The sequence below is a fragment of the Lampetra fluviatilis genome, chromosome 37 (genome assembly GCF_964198595.1).
Source record: "Lampetra fluviatilis chromosome 37, kcLamFluv1.1, whole genome shotgun sequence".
Classification (NCBI taxonomy): Eukaryota; Metazoa; Chordata; class Hyperoartia; order Petromyzontiformes; family Petromyzontidae; genus Lampetra; species Lampetra fluviatilis.
This window is the reverse complement of record NC_136311.1, coordinates 3710203-3724112: the sequence shown is the minus strand read 5'-3', so window position 1 is coordinate 3724112 and position 13910 is coordinate 3710203. Positions and strand designations below refer to the sequence as shown.

At 45.9% G+C, this 13910-nt stretch overlaps 1 protein-coding gene across 3 annotated transcripts; it reads left to right on the top strand.

Moving 5' to 3' along the window:
* The first annotated feature begins 2536 nt into the window (after nt 1-2536).
* On the top strand, nt 2537-13874 carry LOC144945254 (E3 ubiquitin-protein ligase rififylin-like). Of its 3 annotated transcripts, none has more exons than XM_078873629.1 (8): nt 2537-2639; nt 5942-6155; nt 6868-7002; nt 7356-7493; nt 8750-8815; nt 9485-9677; nt 10438-10467; nt 11172-13874. In XM_078873629.1, exons 2-8 carry the CDS (start codon nt 5952-5954, stop codon nt 11348-11350), a joined length of 945 nt encoding a protein of 314 aa, XP_078729755.1. In that variant the 5' UTR covers nt 2537-2639; nt 5942-5951; the 3' UTR covers nt 11351-13874. The 3 variants fall into 3 exon arrangements, with proteins under 3 accessions (XP_078729755.1, XP_078729753.1, XP_078729754.1); XM_078873627.1 differs by having other exon boundaries at nt 7356-7565; XM_078873628.1 differs by lacking the exon at nt 10438-10467 and having other exon boundaries at nt 7356-7565.
* Nucleotides 13875-13910: the final 36 nt, after the last annotated feature.

Sequence of the window (13910 nt, the reverse complement as noted above, 5' to 3'; positions counted from 1 at the left end):
CACCTCGGTGACAACAGCTGTACAGTACAATGCCAGCACAGCAAAGTCAAAATGTTGGCGGCCCTGAGGCAGGCTGGAATTTCCATATTGCCGCGAATGGGGGCATTCATTGGATTACCACAGCAGAGTAAAGTAGTTTGACTCAACTCTTTGGTTCTTTCGGTAAAGTCACGTAGAAAGAAAATAAATTTAATAGAATACGACGTTTCGATTGCAACACAAGCAGTCATCGCGCAGAACTAAATTTGAGAGAGACACAGACACGGACAAGCGTCTGTCTTGTGTCTTCGTGTCTGTTTTGTCTCTCAAATTTAGTTCTACCTGATGACGACTGCTTGTGTTGCAATCGAAACGTCGTATTCAAATTTAATTTATTGTCTTTCTACGTGATTTTACCGAAAGAACCAAAGAGTAATTCCTGTAGTCACGAAAGCTTCAAATCAAGTTAGCTTGACTCAATAATAAATATATTTTTCTTCCTGGAATTTTCCCCAGTATGGTTGGGTATATTTCCCTGGTCTTCTCCACACATTCTTGTCCTATGACCTCGTTCATCTCTATACGTTCATGCCACAGCCCTGTTTATTAACCTGCTTATGCAACATAGGTGCCAGTGAAATACAATTGAGTACCACTTTGTGTAGATGTTGACAGTGGTGAAATGGATAAATTCGCCCCCGCCATATGAATAAGGAAATGCCACCATTGGCTCAGAAAGACCCTCACATCTCCGTCATCTGAGCCGCCTCGTCATGTAATCAGGAGACGAGAACCACAGTAATGCTCATTTAGAGCAGGAAATCCCCTTTACGACAATAGTTTGGATGTGTAGCACATATAAACCCAACTGTAATAATGCAAATATGTATCTAGATGCACTATAACTGTACAAACGACGGAATGATATTATACATAACCTTGTCTGCTGCAGTGAATAGCAAGCCTCTTAAAAACACGTATGACTACGTAGGTTTACATGGTTGTGCTGTACATGTGTTTTAGGGTAGGCCATAAAACCTGTGAGACCTTAAGAGAGCTGTAACGACTTTTACCCTCGTGTGTGTCGGTGCCATTCCAAGGGTTGCTTTGGACATTGTAAATCCCATGTCCCCCTTGCAAAAGACTGGATTTGTCATGCGTCCCAATGGGTTTATTTTAGATGCATCATATTGACTGACTGTAAACCCACAACTGGTGCAATCCCATGACCCACATGAGCCAGACATCATCTCACCCCTCCCCAACAACCACTGAGTCACAATTCAGTTATTGAATAAAATCACCCGGATTAACGACACCATGACTCTGATCGCAGTGTTCTCACCAATTCCATTATGACCATCAAAATCACCTCTACCACAACCACCGTCACCATCACAATCCCATCACCATCTCCATAACCAGCCCCATTACTGTCCCATCACCACCCGAGTCCCACCACCATGAGCCCCATCATCACATCCCTATTATCACCACCAAACCATCATAAATCCACTCCTACCATTCTATTTCCACCACTACACTATCACCCCACCAGCACAGCGTCATTACACCCCCATCATCGTCATCATAACGTCACCATATCGTCAATCTCCACGCCCTACGATCATTACCCCATAAATCATCCCTACAACCATCACAGACCCATCACCACCACGAGCAGTACAGCCTATCACTACAATCCACCCCTACCATTCTACCCCCATCACCATCCCCAACACACCGTTTTACCGCAAATATTATAGCCCCCACCAGTCCCCGCACCATCACTCCTTGTCACCAGCAACATAGCTCTTCACAGTCACCATCAACCATACCGTCCTCACTCCCACCACCATTACAATCACAGCCCCATCACCAACATCACCAACATCACACCCTACTAGTGCCGCCACCAAAGACAAAGATCCCCTGTATAGCCTTATCAGACTGTTGGGGCAAGTGCTGTTAGCGAGCAGCACCTATGAAGGCCGGCACCGCACACGACGGGGGTGGGTGGTTAGCACCACGCCCGACCGCCTTTGTCTCCCTAGTGGCGATGTTTACTATACACTGCACCGGGTACCCATTTGAGGCCGAGTAAACCTAGGGGATGCCCAGACCGTGTTCAGATAATCGTCACCGGTGTTGGCCGTGAGCGGGAATCGAACTCGGATTGCCGGGGGTCTGGGAGTGCAGCACACTAACCGCTACCCTACTGCTCCACCACCACCCCGACTCGAACTCATCCCATTGTCACCACCACCCCTCACCCGAACTCATCCCATTGTCTCCACCACCCCTCACCCGAACTCATCCCATTGTCTCCATCACCCATCACCCGAACTCATCCCATTGTCTCCATCACCCCGACTCGACTCATCCCATTGTCTCCACCACCCCTCACCCGAACTCATCCCATTGTCTCCACCACACATCACCCGAACTCATCCCATTGTCTCCATCACCCCAACTCGATTCATTCCATTGTCATCCCCCCCCGCAACCCCCCCCCCCGGAATCCCCCCCGCAACCCCCCCCCCGCAACCCCCCCCCGCCCCGCGTGACGTCACGCCGCGGGGTTTTCCTGCTGGAGGCCACCGCCGCCGCCGCCTCTCCTCCGTCTCTCGCCCTCGAACCCTCTCGCTCCGCGGCTCCAGGTGAGAGGCGGTGTGGGCACCCGTCAAACCCTGCCCCACCACCACCACCACTATCACCAGCACCAGCAACAACACAATAATCAAGAGGAACCACGACGAGTGACGGCGTTTGGTGGTGGTGGTGAAGGAGCCGTAGAGCTGAAGCGGCCTAGCCGAGGCCCCGGGCCTGCAGACGAGGAAGTTGACGCGGCGAGAATCTAAACACGAACGCGGTTAAAGGTGGTTGTGATGGTTGTGGTGGTTGTGATGTGGTGGTTGTTGTTGTGATGTGGTGGTTGTGAGTGTTGTGGTGGTGATTGTTGTGGTGATTGTTGTGGTGATTGTGATTGTTGTGGTGGTTGTGAGTGTTGTTGTGGTTGTGGTTATTGTGATTATTGTGGTTATTGTGGTTGTTGTGGTGGTTGTGATTGTCGTAGTGGTTGCGATGGTTGTGGTTGCGATTGTTGTGGTTGTGATTGTTGCTGTGGTTGTTGCGAGTGTTGTGATTGTCGTTGTGGTTGCGATTGTTGCTGTGGTTGTTGCGAGTGTTGTGATGGTTGTGGGGTTGTGATTGTCGTAGTGGTTGCGAGTGTTGTGGTTTGGATTGTTGTGGTTCTGGGGTTGTGATTGTTGCTGTGGTTGTTGTGTTTGTTGCTGTGGTTGTTGTGACGGTTGGTTTTGTGGTTGTTGCTGTGGTTGTTGTGGTTATGATTGGTGCTGTGGTTGTGTTTTGATGGTTGTGTGTTGATGGTTGTGTTGTGATTGTTGCTGTCGTTGTGACGGTTGGTTGTGTGGTTGTGATTGTTGCTGTGGTTGTTGCGAGTGTTGTGATGGTTGTGTGGTTGTGATTGTTCTTGTGGCGTTTCGTGTGGTTCGTCGTGGTCATCGCTGTGATTGTGGTGGTGGTGGTTATTAGCCGTGATATCTAGATTGTTGTTGCTGTGGCGCTGGTGGTGGTCGTGGTTGGTGTTGTTGCTGTGAATGTTGTGGTTGTGCTGCTTGTTACTGTGGCGGTTGTCATTGATGTTGTGATTATTGTTGTGTTTGTTATAGTAGTGATCGTAGTTACTGTCGGGGTTGTTTCTGCCGTTGTAGAGATGTGGTTGTTTATGTTAATGATATTGTCGTTGTGGTGGTTGTTGCTGTGATTGTGATCAGTTCGTTGTGGTGATCGTGTTGTTGCTGTAGTGGCTGTTGCTGTGATTGTTGTTGGGAGGTCCCCCCCAGTAGCTGCGGGTGTAGTAAGGGGAAGCTCGTACAGGCCATGGAAGCCGTGGTTATGAGAGAGAAAACGACTCCCAGCATTGTCATTTAATAATAGCTGGTCTGTCTCCTTCAGTTATTGCCTAACGTCTTGCTGTTATTCACTGCTTGTTTAAATTTTACGTGCCTTTCTCCCTGCGTCACGAACGCCCAACTTCAATAATTATCTATCCACCTGCCTGCCTCACTTATTGTCAACCGGATTCAGTTATCTGCCGAAGGTCTTCTTTAAACAGTGGCATGCTTAAAGTGTGTTACCAGTCTTCCCCCGCCGTAAATTATTAACCATTTTATTTACTTCTTTAATTAATGTATTTGCTGCTTCAATAACTCCCTGCTTCTGGTATCTGCCTGCTTGACTGTTTCATTTATTCCCTAGTTTAATTTTTATTTGCCTGCCTGTCTGACTCCCTTGTTCATTTAACCCCCCCTACCTCACCCATTTTAATTATTGTCAGCTTAAGTCTGTTTAATTAAGCTCTGATCCATTAACTCCCTGCTTCAATTATGACCTGTTCCAGTTACTTTGTTCCTGACTGACTCCCAGTCTGTCTTACTCCTTGCCAAACACAATCCCCGATTCTCTCTCTCGACTCCCTGCTCACCTTACATCCATGGTCACTACCTCCCTTTCCACTTCAAATAATACCTACACAATCCTCTTACTCTGCCCGACTCCCTATCAGTATAATTATTTCCAGTCTGACTCCATGTTTGATGCATCTTCATTTACTCTGCCTTATTGACACAATGTTTAACTTGACTTTCATTACTACAAACGTAGCTCCCAGTCCGAATTACATTCTACCCCCCAGTCTGAATTACGTCCTACCCAATTATGTACCTGACATACTTCCAGCTGGCGATGAGATCCGGTGCGAGCTGGTTGTGGCAGATCTCTCTAATTTCACCTGTGTCGCACCTGACGCAACAGGACAACAGGATGCCGCACACAAATGGCATCTGCGAATGGGGGGGGGTGAAAGCATTAGCTGCAGCCGTGTAGCCCGAGTGACTGTGGAACTAATCCTCAGCCACGCAGGAAATGTGTTGTCATCCTGTCTTCTCGTTGTATTCACCATCACCGAAAATACAGGGGAAGCGGCTAGGGGAAGTCCTCAGACACAGCACATCTAACCCTGCTGTGACGACAGTCTCACAGTTGGCACGGTAAACAGGACGGTGTATATCGATATCAGATAATAGTTTATTTCTGTGAAAAACGATTGTACACGGTGAACTGCACTTGTGTAACATCCAAGGGTATTACTACAACCCGGCCTCAGGCCAGGGTTAAATGTCTTTGGATTTTCCAGTCATTGCTGCAGTATCACAGGGGGGTGGTTTTTACCTGAACCTGGCCTTGCTTGACGAATTACGTCCCAAGCCTTCCGCGTCCTGTGGAAATTGTGGTCAAACTAAGCTGGCTAATAGAGTAATAGAGCCCAGGGAAACCATACAGTGGAGTTAATCGGGATGATCAGGACGATGTGAAACCACATACGTGAGAACTTAATCCACACCAGCTCACATTGGAGAGAACGCCAGAGTTGTGCTTGTTTCCTGGGCACTGTGGATACGTCTATCATAACCAAAGGTCGGAGTGGAGTGTGGCGGGCCAAATACGAGCACAATGACAGGACTTTGTTGCTTGTTACCCTGGCAGTAGGGACCCCCTCACAATGTGTCGCTGTCAGCTGTGAGACTTCATTGATTTTTATTTTTGTCAGGGGAAGCCAATGATGGTGGCTTCTGGTGCAACAGAATCCAGTGATTCTGTTTGTGTGTTTTTTGTAGTGGTCAGAAATTGCAATTAAGTCATTTAAATTCACTTAAGATTTATGAATAAATTGATAGTATGCGATACAACCGACCGGTATAATGGTATAAACAGGAAGTATAGTTTTGTGGAAACGTTAACCAGTATGAAAGATATAATCGTTTTACTGGTGAGGGAAAAACCCGATGGAGTGAATCACACTGCTGTACCGGTGTTAATGTGACAAATGATGACAACCGTCCTTTGTATTTGCTAAGCGGTAATATCCTTTGTCCGACAGGAGGGCCGAGATGGGAGCATCGTGCTGCGGTCTGCTGGAGGAAGTCATCGACACTCGCTTCCCGTCGCCGCACGTCCGCCCGCACCCCATGAACCGCTCGTCGTCACGCCGCTTCGGGTGCCAGAACCCCATTTTCGCACCTGCGCCAACCGCGCATCCCGCCACCACTCCCCAGCCACCCGGCTGCCGGAGGTGTCGGCAACAAGGCATGCAGGTCAGCCGCGGATAAATTAAGGAAAAGACGCAATAGCGTGGCGTGACACCTGTCGATAGTGTGCCAGAAGTGGTGACGGTGAGCGGATAGGTCCCGAGATGGTGTGTACTGGCCAGCGCTTGTATTTGTGTGTGCAGTGTACCTGTTGGATGTCCACCAAGAATATGGAGCGATTTAATTGACTCATGTGCAGGAGCTAGGTGGATTTTTGTATTGCAGTACCATGAGAGATGGTGATGGCTTGGGGAGGCTTTTATTCTCCAGTGAATTTATGGTGACTGATGATGATTATGTACCTGTTAACTGGTGCTGCTTCGGATTGGCAAGAGGCATACGGAGTGTCGTTCCTCATCATGTAATTTGTGTATTTGGGGAGTGGTGGCACAGTGGTTTGCACACCGGATTCCGAACCTCGTGTAACCTGGTTTCCACTTGACAATTCGCTGACAGTGTCAATGGAATATAAACATATCCTCATTGTCTCAGAAGTTGACTCATCCTTAAACAATTAATTGCTGTGTTAACGTCAACACTGGGGAAACAGGTTGCCAGGGGTGTGGTGCTGGCCATGCCACCCCCTCAATTCGATTTCTGGTGCTAATACCCTGTAAGGCTGAATGGGGGGTGATCTGTGATGTTTTTTGTGTGCGTCGCATATGTAAGCCTTCTATAACTGCTGAATCGAGGGTTTAGTGGACATCTTTGTGTGCAGCAAGCGTGCACAGACTGCCAGCACTCCTTCTGCAGTGACTGCCTGCAGCAGACGGAAGCGTGCGGGCTACTCTGTCAGACATGCAACCTCCTCTATTCCACCTCCTTCAGCAAGGATAACCTCATGAGGGCAAAGGTTTGACTTCCATCCAGCACACTTGTTCTGTAATCACCGAGTTTGTTAACCTGTCAAGTAGGTGAGCACAGAGTCATAATTTTGGTACTTTTAGAAACGTATACATTTTCTGTTGTGTTCACAAACGCCATTTTATCAAGGAAATGTTTACATGTTTTAATGGATACTGCTACAATAATGCATTTAAATAACTACGTAATTGATTGATAAAGTTATGTTTTACAAGCAACAACCAAAACCCACAGTACAGCAGCAGCAAAAGGGTACCATTACATTTGTAAATTAATTGTTTTTTCCAAATGACACAAGATAACGAGAGACTTTCTGGCCGTGTGCCCCTGGTCCCTGTATAGGTGAAAGACCTCCGAGATTACCTCTCTCTGCACGGCATCGCCATGGAGACGTGTCGAGAGAAGGAAGAGCTGGTGGAGCTGGTTCTACAGCACCGGCGACCAGTTGCGCCGGTGCCGGCAACGGCAACAGACGAGCAGGTCACCTTGCCAGTGCGGCAGACGGAGCCAGCCAGCACTCAGCCCTTCATACACGTAGAACCGCAGCCTGAGGTGCCCACCACTACATCCCCAGGATTGTATATAACCATTTTCCACTGCACATCCGAACCGAGTTCAGTACAGGTAGTTTTCCACTGGCTATTTGTCATGCTGAGCTGGAACCAAGCTGTGCTACTCTGGCCTGACAAAATATCCGTATCCCCAGCATGGTCCCAGCATGGTCCCAGCATGGTCCCAGCATGGTCCCAGCATGGTCCCAGCATGGTCCCAGCATGGTCCCAGCATGGTCCCAGCATGGTCCCAGCATGGTCCCAGCATGGCTAGGTTTTAAATGTGGAAGAGAAGTAATCGGTTCAAGGACCTGATACATTCACTGGATAGAACCATATTGTCAACCTGAACTGTAATTGTGCTCTCCTCTGTTGGAATATTAACAGTGGCAGCTGAAATCATAGGTTGCTTTTTGTTTCCATGCCCAAAATATTCTACCGAGTCAGGTGCGCTTCCCCTGGGAGAGGTGGCTTTGAAATGTTTTTTATAGCGGTAGATCTTGGCTTATGAATACAGGGGAGTTTAACCAAAGAGATTGGATTGGCCATGACTTGTCAATCACACTGACCCATTTTTCAAACCAAACTGTGATATTCTGGCCTCACAAGACATTAAATTATTGCCCAGGACCAAGCACGGCTGAGGGTGGGGACAATGATGCATTCATTATATATGACGTCAGTCAATACACTTTTTCTACTTGGTTCTTTCGGTAAAGTCACGTAGAAAGGAAATAATAAAAATAAAACATAATAAAATAATTCTCACGACGAAGACAGACGCTGTCTGAAGACAGACGCTGTCTTCTCGACAGACCTGTTCTTCACCTGAGGACGGCTGCTTGCGTTGTGGCCGAAACGTCGTGAGAATTATTGTATTTTTATTATTTATTATTTCCTTTCTACGTGACTTTACCGAAAGAACCAAGAAGATGAATCCCTGCAGTCACAAAAGCTTTAAATCGAAATAAAAATCAATACACTTTGATGAAGATACAACTTTACCATGTCACATACGTGCAACTTTACTTTTTCATTGCCTGTAACATTAGTGGCATAGCTTGGGTTTCTGTAGCTGAAAAATAACCTTTCACCGTATTAGCCGGGGCTGTGCCGAACCAGCCATGTGTGGCTGAGTTGTACAGTGGAATTTCCCTCATATATCCTGTGAATTGCACTGGGCAGGAGGAGCCTGTGGAGAGGGATGAAGATGCATTGGTGGCAGACATTGATGCAGACGAAGAAACACAGGTGTGTATGTGTATTAGTGAATGTGTTGGGGACTGGTAGTCTAGTGGTTGGCACACTGCAAGTTAGATTCCTGCTCACCGCCCAACATAAGTGGCGAATATCTGTACTGGTCCTGGGCCTCCACGAGGTTGACTCGGCATTATGTGGTCTGTAAACATCAGCACTGGGGAGACAAAGGCGGCCTGGTGTGGTGCTGGCCACCCAGTCCCTTGTGTAGTTCTGGCCTTAATAGATGTTTGGTAACAGCACTTGCCCAATTATTCTGTTAAGGCTATATGGGGGATGTGTGTCTTTGTTAGTGGTTGTGAAATTTACTCTAAATACTCATTGGTGTCTGTTCATATACTAAATTAAAACTGTTCATCTGGAAATGTTCTTAAAATAAAATTTCTCCCAGGGCCCATTATGTATAGCGGAAAATGTGCAGTCTTCAATGATTATTTACTTAATCTCTCGCCTCTATATGTGCTATGAAGAAGCTCATTGTATCAATTTTTTTTACTTTTACTGCACTGTCGTTGATGAATGTGTTTTGTTATTTGTGCTTATGCACCCACTGTAAAGTTAGCATCACAAATAATTTGAATTCGTTTGGAAAACCGGAATAAGAAAAATTAATCTCCACCTCTCCCCCCACCCCACTGCCACTGCGTGTGTGGCATGGCACAGATGCCGGTGGGCCTGCTGCGCATCTCACTGTCGGATCTCTCCATGGAGGACGACGCCGCCTCGCTCACGGTGCGCGAGATGAAGACGCTGCTGCGGCGCAACTTTGTCGATTACAAGGGCTGCTGCGAGCGCTGGGAGCTGGAGGAGCGTGTGCGCCGCCTCTACCGCGACACCCGGCAACTCGACAAGACAGGTAATGTCCCCCAAGCCTCCCCGCCCTCACTACGACCGCCTGAGAGCGTGGACAGACTTGCGGTTTCAGTCGGTGATAAAAAAAGAAAAGGGTCGCGGTGTGATGCGGACCAAAGCCAAAATACAACCTCCGTAACCCACTGGATATAATTAATTTCCTGCTAAACATCAACATGGGACTTGACTGGCAATTACAACTGTTTTGGTTTGCGTATCTGATCTATCCACACCCAGCAATCATCCACCTATAGCTTTGGTGGTCACTCATACCGCAACCCGAGTAGAAAAACGATGATCCCTGCAGAACTTGATGTTTAGTGGAGCGGATAGACATTAATAGGGCTGTTTGCTCATCTCTATGGATTAATATTAAGACTGATTGATCCATTTATTTTAAGTATAAAGCAGTGATTGTTGTGGTAATAAAATATTATACTTAGAATTTGCCATATTTGAATATTACCTGCCAATTATTTAATTTGAATTAGACAGCAATTATCGCCCCCTACTGGCAGAATAATGCCAGTTTGCAGGCCAGGTGCTGAGTGACCTTATGCTCAGTGACAACTGCCAGTAGGGGTGCCCTTTCAAATTTGTGAGATGGGGACATGCTGTAAAGCACTGTTGAGATGCCCCACTGTATAGAGTGCTATATCAAAAACAAATCCTTATCCTTTACACTGGGGATCACACTTTTGGCCTCATACATAATTCAGCAATTGTACATTAAATGTTTCTTTTTTTTTTATTCTTGGCAACAGAAGCGGGGGAGGTTGGAACTGCAGTGCTAGGTGAGTGGGCTTACGTGCATGACTCTGCTGCTGTAACCAACTGCTGTGATTTTTTTTTTCCTCTGGGCAAATCATGACTGATTGAAATGGCGAATCTTAAGAGGAACACTTGGGTAAATCAGCGTGGTGTTGGTCTCTGTGTCTGCATGTGAATTCTGACCTTGGGACCAAATTGAACGAGGTCATCAGTGATGTCTGTAAATATGTGTGCAACAGATCTAGAGGGTGAAATAAAGGTGGTGGATAAAGTAGTCTGCAAACTTGAAAAAAAAATCTGTGCCCCTGTTCATCACGCTAATGAGGAGACATGTAATGATAGTTCTATTAATTCTGCTCATGCATTTGTGCAAGGTACACGCATCAAATAATGCCTGTGAAAATGTTTTCACAAATGAGACATCAAAGTAATGGTACACGTGGGCTAATGGAGCAAACTGTAATAACAAGACAGAAAAATAAAATCAGGGAAACGAGATGGGGGGGGGATGAATAGTTTCATGACTAGTCTGAAGCTTATTCACAAGTCTCTCATTGTCAAGTATTACATAACTCTGCTGTTTGCAGTTTCCATTGCATTGTGAAGAATGTCTCAACTGCATGCCATTTCATCAGATGTCTGGAACAATGCTAACACGAGAAACGTGGGCAGTGTGGAAGCCCTGGATAATGTACCCATGGTTAAAACCGCTGCATCCTTACTCCAGGCTTGACCGGAGGGCCACCGGATGAGAACACCTGCAAAATCTGCATGGACGCACCCATCGACTGCGTGCTGCTCGAGTGTGGCCACATGGTCACGTGCACCAAGTGCGGAAAGCGCATGAGCGAGTGCCCTATCTGCCGGCAGTACGTGGTGCGGGCAGTGCACGTCTTCAGGACCTGAAAGTGCCCATCCTTGGGGAGTCGTGTATGTGGCGAAGGGCATAAAGAACAGTGTGGGTGACAGTGGAGAAAATACTTTAATGGGCTAAGGTGAAGTGGAAGGGCAGTTGTAGCATTCAGAAAGCCGAGTCCTGACCCATGAAACGTTTCTCCTTGCCATTTTTTAACCACCGTCCATAACATCTGTTTCACGATACATTGTTTAGCTTTCGTTTTTGGAAAATGAATATCGATAAGGCGGTAGCTTGCATTGGATTTTTTGACATTTGTTAGTATATACGTTGAATTTCTTTCGCACCGTACGTAGCCAACCATGCTCATCGGAGGTGCGAGGAAATGACAAACGAATTGTAAAAAGCAGTTCTAAAGAAATTCGTTTTCAATCTGTGAAGGTGATTGCTGTAGTTTAGCAATACAGAATAACAAGTGCAGGCCTCCACCAGTTTCACATTGGCCCGTTGTTGTGGCACCTACAATTGGACTGAAGCTCGGTGGTGTTTTTTTCATTTTAATGTCAATGAACATCGAACCCTTGTATATACAGTACCAAGGCTGCAATGTCTTATCTATTTGGGAACAGCAGGTGTCTGCCAGCTGTCACATTTTCCACTCTCCGATGACCAATGTAACAGCGATGGTAACGCCTTATCGGAGGGAGCAATTGGGTGCTTTGATCAGGGCAGACATCAGTTGTACAATTCTTCATCTGTAAATGGGAAAACATCATTTTTTAAACCCAGGTAACATGTAAAAGGTTTACCGAGTGTCCTCTGGAGTAGCACTTGTGTTTCCAGCAAGCCATCTTCTCCAACCGGGGATTTGCAGGCAAAGCTCAAAATATAATCAACCACAGTGGCATAAACTCAACTTATAGTTTTGCTTTCAAAAACCCAAGATGGAGCGTATTTGCCTGCGATTGTGCTCAACTGGAGAACCAGGGTTTAAGCTTGAGTGACGCACTTTAGCCCAAATTGTTTTGTAATGAGCAGCAGTAGAGCCAATGCTTTTGGGTATGTAACCGTGTATGTTACCATTGAAATCCAAGCACCTTATGGTAGTATTACCACTGCTGCATACATGTTGTAATTAAGCCCAATTTGGGGACGAATCCTGTATTTATTCTTTTCCTAAGAGTTTTTTGTTAAATAAAAGAACGCGAGGAAAAAAATGCTTAATGCCATATTTGCAAGTAATGTTTTGATGACTGTACATAGTTTAGGGATTAAAATGTAAGAAAACTGATAGCTGTATGTAACTTACCCTATAGCAAAGTTTGATGGTTTACAAATGTAATTTGACCTAGGGGCAAGCATTGTTCTGACTGGGGGGGGGGGGGGATGCACTGCAGGGCAGTGACGGCAAGGCTTTGCTTGCACCCCAAAGACAGTAGTTCAGCTGACGACTACCACGGACTGTGGAATCAAGTCTCTTGTGCTGCAGTTACGAAGACTCGTGAACAAAATGAATCTCATTTCTGAAATAAGCCTTAACTGTTTTGAGTGGAGCACCATACATTCAGGCATCTGCAGAAAACGTGTAAAGTACCATAAGGGCAACCCCCATCGTCTTAATTTGTGAAGTGTTCACAGATGCTCTGAAGTTTTCAGAATTTAAATGTGTAGTTTTGTTCAATTTCACTTACTGTCACCATTTGTGCTGGTGCCAAATACCGCATCGTGTGTTTTATGGTGTCAGACGTGCATTTCGCATTACATTTGGCAGAGGCAACCTTATGCAATGAAGAAGCCTTTGCTAAAACTGCGTGTGTAAAATCAAAGCAAGTGTCCAACACCCAATTAGCAGTAGTCGTAGTTAAACATTCTTTAGATGTATCCATTGTAGTAACAAGTGAACGAAAGAGAATTTTAGATGTAAACTTTTCACTCGCGCCCCTGTAACTGGAACATGTAATTGAACTTTATTTTATCTTTGTAGAGTATTGTTCTTGTGAATGTGTAAAGTCAGTTTTGCTCTTGGTGTTTCAAGTTGTATTGCATGTGCAAGGAAATTAATATGTAATTGTTTAGCCACAGCTGTGCATCGGATTTGACTGTGAAATTATATTTTTTCTTAACTTTGGCTTGAAAGGCCAGCGAGTGATGGGCTCGAGCATGTATTGGATCTGCATGCCTGGTGCTTGCACTGTACATCTGTGCTAAAGATAGCCAAGTGCCAGGCCCTCTCAGTTGTCCCATTGCCCAGTTTAGTATGGTCAAAGCTCGTATGGATTATTGCAAATGCTTAAATCACTACTTGGATCGGGAAAGTGTGGATACCTAACAGGTTCCAGCATCATTTAGTGTCTTCATTGTAAAGCAGAGGTACAACTTTTGCAATGAAGTGTAAACTGATGCATTTGTTAACGGAAGACTACAGAACTGGCCCCTCACATACTGGCTTTAAAGTGACCTTACATAAACAGGTGCAAAAAAGCTGCAGGTGATCTATGGTGATTTTGTACATTTTATACAAACATGCATTGTGTAATTTACATTTTAATAAAGGAAACTTGTCCTGTATTGTAATGCATTTCCTTGAATATTCCGATAGTCCTGCAGATT

Excerpts from the sequence above, each read along its gene's own strand:
- LOC144945254 (XM_078873627.1), top strand. The coding sequence starts at position 5,952 with ATGGGAGCATCGTGCTGCGGTCTGCTGGAGGAAGTCATCGACACTCGC. Across the intron at positions 6,156-6,867 it reads GTCGGCAACAAGGCATGCAG|CAAGCGTGCACAGACTGCCA; the intron begins GTCAGCCGCGGA and ends CTTTGTGTGCAG. Across the intron at positions 7,003-7,355 it reads ATAACCTCATGAGGGCAAAG|GTGAAAGACCTCCGAGATTA; the intron begins GTTTGACTTCCA and ends GTCCCTGTATAG.